Here is a 14,912-nt window from a genome sequence, read left to right as displayed (position 1 = left end):
ACTTTCAAATGTAACAAAAATTTGAAATAGCCCTAAAATTTTAATTTATTGAGTATACATACACATAGGGCCCTAGTAGCAACATTAGTCCAAGGACCCAAATTTAAATTTTTTTCAACAACATTCTATTCGGCCTTCGATTACCTTCCAAATGAAACAAAAATTAGGAAAAACGGATGAAATATACTCGAGTGCTATGTAAAATACACATAGGGCCCTAGTAGCGGCCTTAGTCCAAGGACCCAAATTTAATTTTTTTTTCAACAACATTATATTCGGTATTCGATTACCTTTCAAATGAAACAAAATCAGGAAAAACGGATGAAATTTACTCGATTTATGTGCAAAAAAAAACACTTAGGGCCGAGTAGCCTTTTACTTCTAGGGCCCTAACTCACAGTCCATTCAACCGATTTTAATGAACTTTTTTTCCTGAATTGGTATCGACAGTACCTATCGTTTGCCGTTTCATTTACATTTTCTTCGTTTATTTTGCCGACCCGAATATGCCCATCTTCGTACTTAGCCTCACTATTTCAACTACCTTTCAGGGATTTTTTTTTTTTGAAATCGGATTTGATTTACTCAAGATATCGACGTGACGGACAGACAAAATTTTTATTGCGGATTCGTTATCTATGAACATAGGCAAACACTTTGCCGTTACCGTCTGCTTCGAATTCCATCACACCTTTATTAACCCCTTAAATTATGTAAAATAACTAAACATACTTTTTGAGACAAAATAGAAATCATCCACGTGTGATACAGCCTTTGAAATTCGCAGGCATCTAGTTGAATGACTATGCCTCATACAAGATGTTTGTTGGTAGTCATGAATGTGATGATTGGTATCGCTGTAAAGCTTACATCTCAGGCTAAACAGCAACTATATTTTTGTGTTCAAACGAGTCACCAGTAAGGTCCAAACAGTCTTCGAAGCTTCCCGCAGGTCCCAAAAAAACGAAAAATCGATCGAATTATAAATTTTCCCATCGAAATATTTCGGGAATAGTCATTTCGTCATCCTGAGCACATTACCATAAAAATATCCCATGTGCACGAGAGATCTAATAAAAAAATTTTAAAGCTCACTTCGTACGAGGCTAAAAAGTTTTCAAATGCAATAACAAAGGTGTCCACACATTTTGTCATTTTAGATCCAAAATTTCATTTGTTAAATGAAATTTATTGTCGGTACAATTGCAAACCAAAACAACTCTCAAATCAGAAATTATATTGCATTTCATTTTCTACCCGAGTGTGTGCGTATTTGATTTTCTGTGAACGTGAACTCTTTTATGCTTAAATTGAACTTAATTTATTCATTTGCAATAAAGTTAATCCGATCTCACACTTTAAATAAATTTTGTTTTCGCGCTGTACGAAACTAATTTAATTTTATGAACTATTTTCTGTTTACATGTTTATTGTTTTAAATTGTGCTCAGATACTGCAGCTTTAAATTAATTAAAATATCAACAAAAGTTGATATAAGGTTGAAATTCTTTTCATGCATGGCAAAACGAAGAAGCTAGAAGATGTTGCACATTAATCTTATTACCCACTAAAAACAAAGATGTTTATAAATAAATATTCTGAAATTATATGTAACAGCCATTTCGACGTGCACACACATATAAAGAGAAAGCGAGAGATAGAGCCTTTAAGTACATGGAAAATAGAAGATTGTGAAAATTTGAAGAAGAAAAATTCTCTGTGAGTTGTAGGTAATCAACTGATACCGCATTAGAATATTAAAATAATAAAACAAAAAACATTTTTATTTTTTGTGTTGTAAATTGAATGCTGCAGAATCATCAGTCTGGTTTTCTTTTGCTACTTATCAAGTTTTATTTTAAATTTACCATACACTGTGTATCGTGTATACATAGTAAAGTGCTGCTATATAACATTGTACTGATATTCTGTACGTTGAATGGAAGGAAAAAGCTAACATTTTATTTCGGTGGCGGGCGGTAATCTTTTCATGTCTTAAGCAAAACTTTAGCGTTTTGGCTAATAGTACAAATCAGATATAATGTGGAGTGATTTGATATTACAAAATTATGTAATGGCAATGCTTTACAATGCCTATTTTTGAAAAGATATATTCTTGCTTTTGCACTCGCCTGCAGCTCCACTACTCTTACTCTTCGAAAACTTTGGTTTATAACATTTAGTGACATATTTTTGGCTGAGTTAATCTTAAAATAATTTTTTTACCATGAAGCCATGATGGTTCTATTTTTTGTGCAATTATATAAAAATAGAGTGTAGACAACGTGATCTACATTTTCGTACGCTTGTACATGGTAAAAAAATATTTGAAAAGTGTGTCGACCATTACAGGTCAGGTCGAAGCTCAGATTATCTAAATGTGATTAGAACTTAATCTGAATTGAAAATTTTTCCCGACCTGAATTTACCAGAAATCTGAAGATCTGTAAAAGTTCAGATAAATCTGGTCAGATTTCAGGTATATATAGGACTTTTTCAGGTTTTAGACGACTCAATGGCACGTTTGCTTTCCAATATTCGATTAAGGTGTAAGTGTCGGTGGTTCGAGCCTCAACCAGGCAAAAAAAAAATCGGTTGTCAGACGTGTACACAAATATGTACACAGCTGGTTGAATCGATTCATAAAAAAAATGTGGTATGGTTGTGTGTAGAGCTTTCACACGGCTTACCGGTCAAGACATTGTTGGGAGCTACCGGTATTCTACTCCTACTGCGCTTTAGTGGGTTTAGCACTGCTATAGGTCCAAGGCTCAATATTCAAAAATCCTTCAGAGTGCAAAATACTTAGAAGGCGTGGTTCGGAATTCACGTTAAGCATGTGGTCCCTAGTGTTAGGTCATTACAATACCATGTAAAAGTACCTTCACTAGCTATAGCAGCAAATGGTAGCCGAATCTGTCACTTAAAATGTGTCCTACCGGCTGAACAATAACCATACGCTATTATTATCACTATTCAGGTATTGTAGAGGGGCAACGATGAGCGGGTGCTTTATCGTTGGCCAGTTCGTACAATTTGACGGAACAGTCTAAATGTAAGGCGTATTCACTGTCAAAGAGTAGAACTGACTTTCTAAATGAAACAATCCTCTACTTTACAATTTGATTCTTTATTCGTAATCATGGCACTGTCTAAGTAGGCGAGTGCTCTGTGATACAAAACAGAATGAGAATGAATAGGCAGCAACACTTCTTTTATAGGCAGAATTCCAATATGGCCGATCTTCGTCGTTGTCATTAAGTTCTAGATGTTTCTGCCAAATGTTATGTGTAAGTTGCTCCATCTGTGTGTTGTGTTGTGAACTATTCTTGTGTCGCGGATTATTTAAATGTTGTCGTGCTACAGTACCTTAAATCTAACATTTTTCTGACTTTTCTAATTTTCAGATACCAAGTAAGTTCAGGTCAGGTTTGTTCAGATTCAAATATTCTCAGGTTGGCCCAAAATTCACGTTCAGGTATATCTGACCTGTTCAAAGTCTTATCAGCTAAAAATATGTCACTAATTTTATGGTCTTTCCATGCAAGAACCAAATGCACTATTAGAGAGTACTGACGTACCATTTAGGAATGTTATTTTGCCTTTTTCAAACTGTCTGTGACTTTTCGGCAAACGCTGACGCCGACTTTAGTTCTTGACATGCTTTTGTTTCCCCTAGGGTCGAAAGAGGCTTCTTACACACTCAAAAGCATTTAACAGTATTTTACTTGCTACATGCGTCAAAACCGTACTTTCATGTTTCAAGCATTTCTTTCGACGCCCTTAGCATGTAAAATCCATTTGTATGCTTGCTAAGAGGACCGAAAGTAAAGCTGTCAATTCGCGGGGCGAAAGCTTTCGCTTTCGCCCCCTTAAATTGACATTTCTTTACTTTCGGTCATCTTAGCAAGCATACAAAACTTAATACGTAACTCTTTCGGCCTACTCAACCGATACGTAAATAACTATACTTAACTCGGGATAAAAAGATGAAAAGTCTTGTTTTCGTGTGTTTATTGACCTCGGCTTCACCTCGGATCAACAAAATTCACACGAAAACTCTACTTTTCATATTTTTACTGCTAGTCATGTAAAATCCATTACTTCTGTTGTGTGTCAATAGTTTACAATGGCTTGCTTTCGAATTAGTCCTTTATTTAGTTACTACACCAACATTACAACAAATATAAGAAATTCAATTCGATATCTAAGAACCGAATTAAGCGAACTTTTCTTCCTGATATCGCCCGCAACAGATATTAAGACGTTTCTTAAGAAGTAAGTTGGATTTTATTGCCGTTCTTAAGATGTATGTCACCTAGATGAAATTGTAGCATACATTTGTGCGTTTTGTATTTGGATATAGAGGTGGCGTCAGTTGTGTCAGTTTGAGAAAAGTGGTCAGTTTACCAACATTTACATAGACTGCTCAATTTTCTCAGAGCTGGTCAAACTGACACAACCAACTCTATACTCAAATACGAAACGCACAAATGAAGGCTACAATACCAGTTAAGTAAAACGAATACTTAAAAACGGTATTTTGGATCGACTTGTTGAAAATGCTCATTCATTCCTCTTTTTTGGCGACCCTTTCGGCTCTTTAACAATCAACATTGCATCTTGTATAACGGCCTGGGGAGAACGATAAGTACTTCCTGCGACAAAATTCCACTTATTATGAAAAGATATAAGATCAAACTGGAAATTTTCCACAAAACTTTTAGAAAGTACATGAAGGAACTTGAACCGAAAAAAAGAGTAGAATGTGACGCTGAAAACAAAACCGTGGAAAAGTGTTTCCCTATTATATAATACTACCTCAGCATCCTCTCATCACATAAACATTATTTTCTAAAACTTAATGGAATAATTACAAATTCAATAAATAAATTATTTTCCAGGTTCATGGCAGTTGGGATGGATACTTTGTGATATTTGGATATCATTAGATGTGTTATTATGTACAGCATCCATTCTCAGCTTATGTGCAATTAGTATAGATAGGTATGACGATTAAAATTGAAAATTAAAAAAAAAAATCTCACTCACATACAAATGACTTTCAGATACCTAGCCGTTACTCAACCATTAAATTATTCTAGACGACGGAGATCAAAAAGACTTGCATTAGTGATGATTCTGATTGTGTGGGTACTAGCATTAGCTATTACATGCCCACCGATATTGGGATGGTGAGTTTGTTGTTGTTGTTCATATTTTTGTGTTCATTATTAAATGTTTGTGTCGTTTTTTATCAGCGGTAGCCAGACCGTGTGCATAATCGTATAAATGAAATATTTTTATGAATCTCATGTGACGCGGAATGTATCCATTAATGAAGCTTTGATGTTATACAAAGTTATCAGATTTTCATTCGTTTTTTTTTTGTTTGTTTGGTTACAGGACACTTTTTGGTAGTCTTTTTGGTTCGAGTTTATTTATAGATTCAATTTAATATTAGAGACGGACAATACGAAGGAACCGTATCATTCAATTAGTTTTGTCAACCGATGAACGGCAGCTGAAAGACTCCGTTGTCTGTATAACTTTCTCAATTTTCTTTAATTTTTTCTGTTGTTTACGAATGTTCAAGCTAAAACATTTCAAAATTTCTTCAAATGCCTTTCAGAAACTTAATTTTTCTAACGAACGAGGAATGATTCTGATGAGCGGAAAGATTTTACTTTCGTTTCTTGCTTATGAGCACTTGCATAGGTTTCAATTGTTGTTCAATTTTCATATGGCATTCATTCCCTTCATTCGATAAATATTTTTTAAATTGTTTACCTCCAAGTGTCTATTTTTTTTTCTTTGAAAGATAATAATGTCTGGGTCCGTTTCTTTGACTAAATCGACTAAATTAGTACAAATGTAATAAATTGTATAGGACTAGGTGGAGACTAAGTCGGTGATTTATCGTTTTCGTTGATTTAAAATCTTACCGGAATTACGAGGATGCTAGTCTTAACTTTAAGCGAATCAAGAAAAAAATGTAACAAATTTTTACTATGAAAATTTTCTTTTCATAAAATTACAATTCGCTTTACATTCATATGCATGAAGCTAAGACTATATTGAGTCATTTTTTCTGTCAGGTGATACGTGGCACATGTTACCGATTTTTGTTGTTGGTAATATTTGCATTGCACTTTAATCGTTAGTCTCTAGGATGCGAACAGTGGCTTATGTGGGAATAGTTTGTTGTAATATTACTCCCACACATAGAGCAGATACTTTTTCGCACTAGTTTGAAAAAGTTTTTTTTTGCACTGAACCTGCGTGTCTTCCTTGCAGATTTGCGTAAAAAACTTTTAAGTTCACTGAACGATACACATTACTGAGTATTTGAAAACCGAAACTTTAATTTTGTTTGGCTAAATGCAATCGCCCAAAACCACTTACAGTGGAGGTGGGACGCAAGTCCTGATATCCACTTACAAAAGAACTGATATCGGTGTAGGTGACGCTTACAGAGCACGCGAAAGTTTGATCAACAAAAATTTTACCCGAAAAATTTTAGAAAGAACAAAAAAAATTGCGTCAACAATATTGTGCAGTTTGAACGAAAATATTCTTCTTACAAAACTATGTAACTTTCTCTTTCATCTCAACCTTCCAGCTTTCATTTGACGAAAATCGGAAATTTTACTAAATTCAAAAATTTGACGAAAATCGAAAATTTGACGAAAATAAAATTTTTTTGCGAAAATAAAAATTTTAACGAAAACAAAAAATTTGACGAAATTCGATAATTTGACGTAATTTAAAAATTTAACGATAATTGAAAATTTTACGAAAATCAATAAGTTGATGAAAATCGAAAATTTGACGAAAACAGAAAATTTGTCGAAATTCAAAAATTTATCGCACTTAAAACACTTATAGCTCCAAGATAAGCGACTTTTTAGGGAAACCATGAAACACGCATCGACTATAATCTAAACCTGTATAACTTTGTCTTTTACACGAGGTTTCCATCTGCCGTATTTTCCGAGTTATGGCTGATATAGCTCGCACTTAAAACGCTCATAGCTCCCAAATGGTAGATCTTTAGTGAGCAGCTACCAGAGCCTACGTTTTGGAAACAAATTTCTTGAATTTCTTGAAATTTCTCGAATTTTCTCGAATTTCTTAAAATTTCTCGAATTCGAGAAATTCGAGAAACTTCAAGAAACTCGAGAAATTAGTTTCTTGAAATTTCTTGAATTTCTCGAAGTTTCCCAAATTTCTTGAATTTTCTGGAATTTCTTGAAATTTCTCGAATTCGAGAAACTTCAAGAAACTTTGAGAAATTCAAGAAATATTTCTCGAAATTTCTTGAATTTCTCGAAGTTTCTTGAATTTCTCAAAGTTTCTTGAATTTCTCGATTTTCTCTGAAAGTTTCTAAAAAGTAGGCCCTGGCAGCTACAGCAAGACGCCAGACACATTCCGTATGAAATCACGATGGATTACGACACGAATTCGTCTGTCAACGTGGAGTATGTGACGGTTTTCCAGTATAAAAGAGGACATTATGAACGGATGGTGCAACAACTGGCAGCGATCAATTTCCAACATGAATTCCAAATTAGAGATGACGACGCCGCATATGAATTTTTCGTTCAAACGATGAAATCTCTAATTGAACAAAATGTACCGAAAAAGACCATCAAAAAGTACTCGAATAAACCAAGGTGGTGGTCGACCGAGTTGCAACGATTGAAAAATCGACGAAACAAATTATTCAAACGGAAATCAGTATTGGATGTTGGATCGTTGGACGAATATGAAGCAGCTCACAATGAATTCAATGAAGTAAGTGATCGACGATCGAATGAACACAACATCAGAGTGCAAGAGGATATCAAGACAAATCCAGCTGAATTTTGGAAATTCGCTAAACTGAAAGGTGGTACCGAAAAATATCCGGATGTAATGAATTATGGTCACAGAGTCGGTACGTCAACGGAAGAAATAGTCGACATGTTTGCAGACTACTTTGAATCGCTTTATGTGCCTGATGCGGAAAACTGTAACTTCGATGAACGTTATATTCCGGTAAGCGGTGCAGAGGATATTAATCTGTCGCTATTTGACATCGAAGCCGCAATTCTTTCACTCGACTCAAAGGGCGGTGCTGGTCCAGATGAAATCAAGCCGTTTGTTATGAAAATGTGTGCATCAGCAGTCGCCTGGCCAGTATGGCTGTTGCATCAAAAATCGTTCGACAGTGGCAAAATAGCGGCAGCGGCAAAAGTATCTCGAATTGTTGCTGTATACAAAAATAAAGGGTCCAAAACTGATGTTAAAAGCTACAGAGTTATCGCAATACAAACAATGCTTATGAAAATTCACGACATCGCAGTCAAACGTGAAATCAGCAAGATAATCCAGCCTCAATTAAAAAGCGCACAACATGGGTTCAGGAACAAGAAGTCAGTTGTCACGAACCTGTTGGTCCAAACTACGCTCGCACACCAGGCATTCGAACGTAATTGTCAATTGGACACATTCTATGGTGATTACCAGGCTGCTTTCGACAAAGTGGTCATCATGCTGTTGATTATAAAATTTGCCAGATTCAGAATTGGTAAAAAGACTGCAAGATGGCTGTGGCAATACTTGATCGGCCGTACAAATTTTGTTCAAATTGGGAAGTCAAAGTCCAGATTGTATGAGTCACCATCTGGAGTACCACCTGGGAGCTCATTGGGACCGTTGATGTTCACCGTTTTCATCGATGACTTGGTCGACGTGGTACGTTTCGCGCATACATCGTTGTTCGCTGATGACATGAAATTGGCGTCAATAATACAAGACTTTGAAGATACGCTAAGATTGCAACGAGATATCGACGATGTGATCAGATGGAATGAGAGAAATCGTCTTCATTTCAACAACGACAAATGCTACATTCTCAGCGCATATCGTAGCGATTCATCGTTTATCCAAGCTGACTACACAATGGGTAATCACGTCGTCGAAAGAGTTGAAGAAATAAATGATCTTGGCGTTCGTTTCAACAGATGGTACCATCCTGGTCATCACATAGAACCAATGACGATGAAAGCTCGGCAGATGGTTGGGTGCATCAAACACTTCTCAAACGGAAATTTCACAAAAGAAACGCAACGGATACTTTACGTAGCATATGTACGATCACGGCTTGAATTTGCATCGACTATATGGAATCCAACTGCACAAATTTACATTGATGACATCGAATCCATTCAGAAACAATTCGTGATTCACTTATTGGAAAGCCGAAGCAATGCGACGACATACAGACTAGCACCGTACGAAGATCGATGTAAACAACTTGGACTGCAAAGTTTGAAAAAGCGACGGACAGTAGCGGATGCCACGTTCGCTTTCGACATATTCAAGGGCAACATTATTGACGATATAATCTCACCGAAATTCATACGCAACGAGAGTGTCTATAATCTTCGAGATTCTACGCTACAGCTGTTAGTTGAACCAAGATACTCAAGCGTGTTTTTGTCGAATCAACCTATCGTTAAACTAATCAAACTGATAAATGAACACAAAGCAACAGTGAACGAATCTATTAGCAGGACGGTTTTTAAAGCTGCAATTATGAAGGAACTTGACATGAATTATGATGAACTGTGATATATGTGTGATAATGTGAAATAGATTTTGTATTTTGTATCTAATTGTAATTTTAATATTCAGCCAGTCTTTGGCGGTGAAAATAAAATTCATTCATTCATTCATTCAAAAATTTGACGAAAATCGAAAATTTGACGAAAATAAAAATTTTTTGCGAAAATAAAAATTTTAACGAAAACAAAAAATTTGACGAAATTCGATAATTTGACGTAATTTAAAAATTTAACGATAATTGAAAATTTTACGAAAATCAATAAGTTGATGAAAATCGAAAATTTGACGAAAACAGAAAATTTGTCGAAATTCAAAAATTTATCGCACTTAAAACACTCATAGCTCCAAGATAAGCGACTTTTTAGGGAAACCATGAAACACGCATCGACTATAATCTAAAACTGTATAACTTTGTCTTTTACACGAGGTTTCCATCTACCGTATTTTCCGAGTTATGGCTGACATAGCTTTTAAACGAACTTTCTATCTGCCATATTTTCCGAGTTATGGCTGACACTTAAAACGCTCATAGCTCCCAAATGATCGATTCTTGGAGAAAACCATCAAACAAGTGTCGACTAGAATGTAAAACTCTATAACTTTGTCTTTTAAACGAACTTTCTATCTGCCATATTTTCCGAGTTATGGCTGATATAGCTCGCACTTAAAACGCTCATAGCTCCCAAATGGTAGATCTTTAGTGAAAACACTGAAACATGTGTCGACTGAAATTTGAAACTATAAATTTGTCTTTTAAACGAACTTTCTATCTGCCATATTTTCTGAGTTATGGGTTCTATAGTTCAATATCTTAAAACGCTCATAGCTCCGAAATTATAAGCTTTTATGAAAATTCCTTCAAAATAGTTTCTTAAAACTACGTCCTTGACATACCCTGAAAATTTCAGCCAAATCCACCGGTAAATTGAAAAGTTTCGTTGTAACAAAGTGACAAATGTCTATTTCATCTATTTCATCTATTTCATCTATTTCATCTATTTCATCTATTTCAAAATGTATGGAAATCAATTTCTTCATACAAACTTTCAAGTTTTGAAATTTAATATCTCGGCCAAATCTTAACCTTATGAGGCGTTTGACAGCTCGTTGAACTCGTATGGACGCCTAGATTACGAATAAAATAAGTGGAAGGTAGTAAAAGTCAAAAAAGTTGTGTATATATGTTCCGTCCTACGGAATTTTTTTTGTCACATTTTTCAGTGTGAACGGACTTGCGTCACGGCCCTTCACTAACGTAGGGCCATGATTATTTGGGACATTCCAGCTATTTGTGACTTTTCGAAATATTTTCACCAAATGTAAACCGATTTCGGTAAACGTTTTTTTCCCTGAAAGCTATTGACCAGACGCGTTGTTTAAGCCCCATATTAGGTCGATGGCCCAAAATCTCGGAAAGCTCACTTTGTGCCTTTGTTAAATGACGAAATTTGTAACCCAACTAACAATGGAAAATGAACAAACAAAATGAATATTTGCAAGGCACAATTTCGGACTTCAATTTGTCTACAAATTAAATGTAAATTTGATGGCAATTTGCAGTCATCCATTGTTAATTGGATACATAAAGAGTAGTTATAGGGTAAACAAAAGAATGGAACAGCAAATTTTAAATTTATGCAATTTACCAAATCAGCAAACAACTGGAATGGCTAGCTCGTCATCAGCTTCGTATAAATTTTCGTTTTACTGTTTACATCACAGAGTGTGAAAATAAGGTTAAAACCATGAGACCTTCATGTCGCACAGTTTGTTAGATGAAATCGGTCCTCGAACAAGGCTGCACTTTGAAGACTTGCCAATTTATCAGTTACTGAAAAAGTTGACACGACGCAGAGCATATTTTTCATCACTTATCACCATTTTTTTTCAATGTAAAGATTTTGAACCATCGTGGTGTATCCGGGTGTATCTGGCTATAAACTCATTATGGCAAATTCCATGACCTGTCCCATAAAGAATGAAATCTCGTTTTGAAATAGCTTTAAATCTATATAGAACTGCAACGTTCATGGAACTTTATCTCATCTTCTAGCTAAGATATTCTAAGAAAAGTCTGATATATTTCGAGCTATTTTGGTTCATGGAACAGGTCATGGTCTGCTTCATATGATTTCCGAGTCAAAGGCTTGTTTATGATCATCACAAAGTCTAACGACTGCCATTGAGAATTGAGAAAGATTGGAATAAGAAAGACATAAAAAAAAATCCTAACATGGACTCGAAGCGAATGCAATTGTCACCAATCTCTCCCACTACGACTATTTTTTCGTTTTATTGTCGTCTTACTAAATCCCAGTAGAAACCCATCATTCGGGTTAAAAGAATAAATGCTAAATGGCATATCCACAACGTTAAAAGTTCCGTTTACATAAATTACGGATTGTGATTTCAAATGGCAGACGAATCGAATGTTAGCTGCTATCCCCCAAACGGTGAATCATTAAAAGTGGAGTTGAGTAAGGTACAATCATTTCCAAAGGAAAATAAAACAATAGATGAAGATTGTGAGAGAAAATTTCTGCTGATTCAGAATTTATGTTAAAGTCGTGTAGACCGCAAATAAATGAGTTATCTCGATTATCAAATAGTTTTTAAAGTTTACCAGACCCATATTTACTTTAGCAGAGGAACAGGTAACCTGACATTATTGTCTAAGCATACCGCAAGCAACAGAACATATTCGAGAATAAATGTAACCAATAACAAATTTTGATAGATTTATTATGTTACATAATATCCGACCAGCATTTTAGCCGATACATTGAATGTGTCTACACACATTGTATCAGATACAGATACCCACTATGTTCGCATGCACGTAAAGTTTTTGAATAATTCATTAAGTAGAGTAACACCAGTTGACAACATCCATTTTCTGGTCCCGTAATAGGTATAGTCAGCGAACTTACTGGGATTATACAAAACCAACGCTCATGTTTGTAGACAACAATGGCAATGGGATATGAATTCGTGTAAACAATTTTAAAGCTAAGTTAAGCATTAATTAGACGCGAAATATTAGTTATAGAAAGCTTCTTGAGCCTACAACAATCACAACTTAATAGTTTGTGATATAAAACAGGTAAACCGCCATGATTTCAAGATTTTACACGCGGTCCCATCATCTGTTGACTGCAATAAGCGATGATGTGCAGAGTGTATGATAAAGGAATCAGTGGCGAAGAAGATTTTGAAAATCGCTTTAGTAGATCGGACGCTAAAACTCTTAGACTTAGTTAGCTACCAGGCTCTTGGTGTTTTCTTTATTGATTTCTCCTAAATTTACAAATATTCAGATCTCACTGAACTTCAGTTACACATTTCATCCTATAAAACTCCCGCTCTTCGTATACTCTACGTGTGTTTCGAAGAGATAAATGATGAACTCATTACCAAGGCTGCTACTGCCCTGCCGTTTATTTGGTCTATAACTCAGGGAAGGAGGCTGGTGTCAATTGAGTATTGCTACTTGGCACTAGCCCTTCTATCTCCATGCTGGTACAATTAGATCCTTGATCCGAGGACGCCTCTGAATTTTCGGTATGTTCCGGCAAGGAACCATATTGGTTCTATTTTCGAAAGTAAAAAGAATTCTGAGTTGGGATCAGGGTTTCACTTATATAGATTTTATGACGATTATGTTCGAGACAATAAAGATTACTTTTTTCCACAAAATGAGCTCTACACACTTATATATATATATACATAAGCATAACCATTACGTTTCTTTGAAACAAAACTATTTGCTAACCCCACTTGCTTTCGAGACTTTAGGCTGCATGGGTCCGGAAACGAAGAAATTTATTGATAAATTGGGCTCTTTAATGAAAAAGGCAACGGGTGAGGTAAAATCAAAAGAATACCTTCTGCAAAGAATTTCCATCGCAATTCAACGTGGTAACGCTGCTTGTATTTTGGGAACATTAGGGAAGAAGAAGATCGATGATATTTATTTACTGTAGTTTTTAATTTTTGAGAAAAGATCGATGTTTTACCGGCTGCGCCATAATTGTGAGCAGTCTTTTTTGTCGCATTTAAAAAACTTATATATTATATTCGACCGATGAAAAAATTCAACTTTACCGATAAAAAATAATAAATTATCGATAAAAGAGGTACCGATATAAAAATAGCGAGTTCCTGAGTACCGATGAAAATATTCAAAAGTACCGATAACATTTTACCGATAAAAAAGTAATAATTTACAAATAAATTCGTTTGTTTGTTACCTTTTATCGATCATGGACACACTTCTTTCGGTAAAGTGTTATTTTCTATCGGTAAAGTGTTATTTTCTATAGGTAAAATATTTTTTCTATCTGTCATATGGAAACCTTCGGTTCCTGCTGTGTAATATCACATTCATCGTTGAAATATGATTATGTGTCCCAGTTATACATCCACCCTGTCTAATTAAAATTTATTTATTTCACTAGCAATGAATATTTCTTTGACAATTTTTTGTCCTCATTTCTACTTATATGAATATGCTAAAACACCAGTCACATACTTTTCCGCAAAAACATTTTCACGTCAATTACATGTATTAAAAAATTATAACGAGTGAAGATTGTTATTTTTCTAAAATAAAAATTTGAATAGAGTCAAATCAAAATTTTATTTGCGTGATTTGAATGTTTCACGTTTTTGGTCGGGGTTCTCTTTTGGATTCCAACATGAGAGCGATGATAACACATTATAGTTGAATCAACAAGCAAAATGCTAAATGAACTTTTTTGTTTGTGTTGCGAAAATATTATAGGTGTATTGTGTAGTGTACTCATTTCAAAATCATTTATATTTTCTATCTAACAACGAGCATATGTGTGATATGTGAAACTGAGTTTTTTTTATGCCTTTCTTGCTTATTCATTGTCAATTCCAGGATGGTAGTTTATCGAATTTATGTTTAAGTTTCAAATATGCATAACGGTAGGATTTGTTCAGCAATTGCTCCCACTGGCTTCTGCAAACACGCAATATTGAATGCTTTACAATTCCATTCAACGTTTCACCATGTCACCATTTATAAATTTGAATTACCATTACCATTGCTTTTAGTACACTACACACATGCGACCGAAGAATAATTTTTTTTTTCTTTTGTTGTACGCATACGTATACATTTCTATAAAAAAGTTGGTGTAAATTGAACATTTATTCTGGAATTCATGCAAGAGAAAGCTCTACCATCATACAATGCTCGATATAATATTCATAGATCTCGAAAAAATCCACTTCCATTTTTACATATTTTCCACATATAACATTGATGGCC

General features: G+C 34.9%; 1 protein-coding gene across 1 annotated transcript in view; it reads left to right on the top strand.

Annotated features, from left to right (window-relative positions):
- LOC119068041 (probable G-protein coupled receptor No18) overlaps positions 1-14,912 on the top strand; it is a 102,378-nt gene that overhangs the window by 76,154 nt on the left and 11,312 nt on the right. The window contains exons 4-5 of the mRNA XM_037171406.1: positions 4,905-5,007; positions 5,070-5,195. Coding sequence (XP_037027301.1) covers positions 4,905-5,007; positions 5,070-5,195 — 229 coding nt within the window. The remainder of the gene's footprint in view (positions 1-4,904; positions 5,008-5,069; positions 5,196-14,912) is intronic.

This window comes from Bradysia coprophila (genome assembly GCF_014529535.1).
Source record: "Bradysia coprophila strain Holo2 chromosome X unlocalized genomic scaffold, BU_Bcop_v1 contig_173, whole genome shotgun sequence".
NCBI lineage: Eukaryota > Metazoa > Arthropoda > Insecta > Diptera > Sciaridae > Bradysia > Bradysia coprophila.
This window is presented reverse-complemented; position numbering and strand designations above follow the sequence as displayed.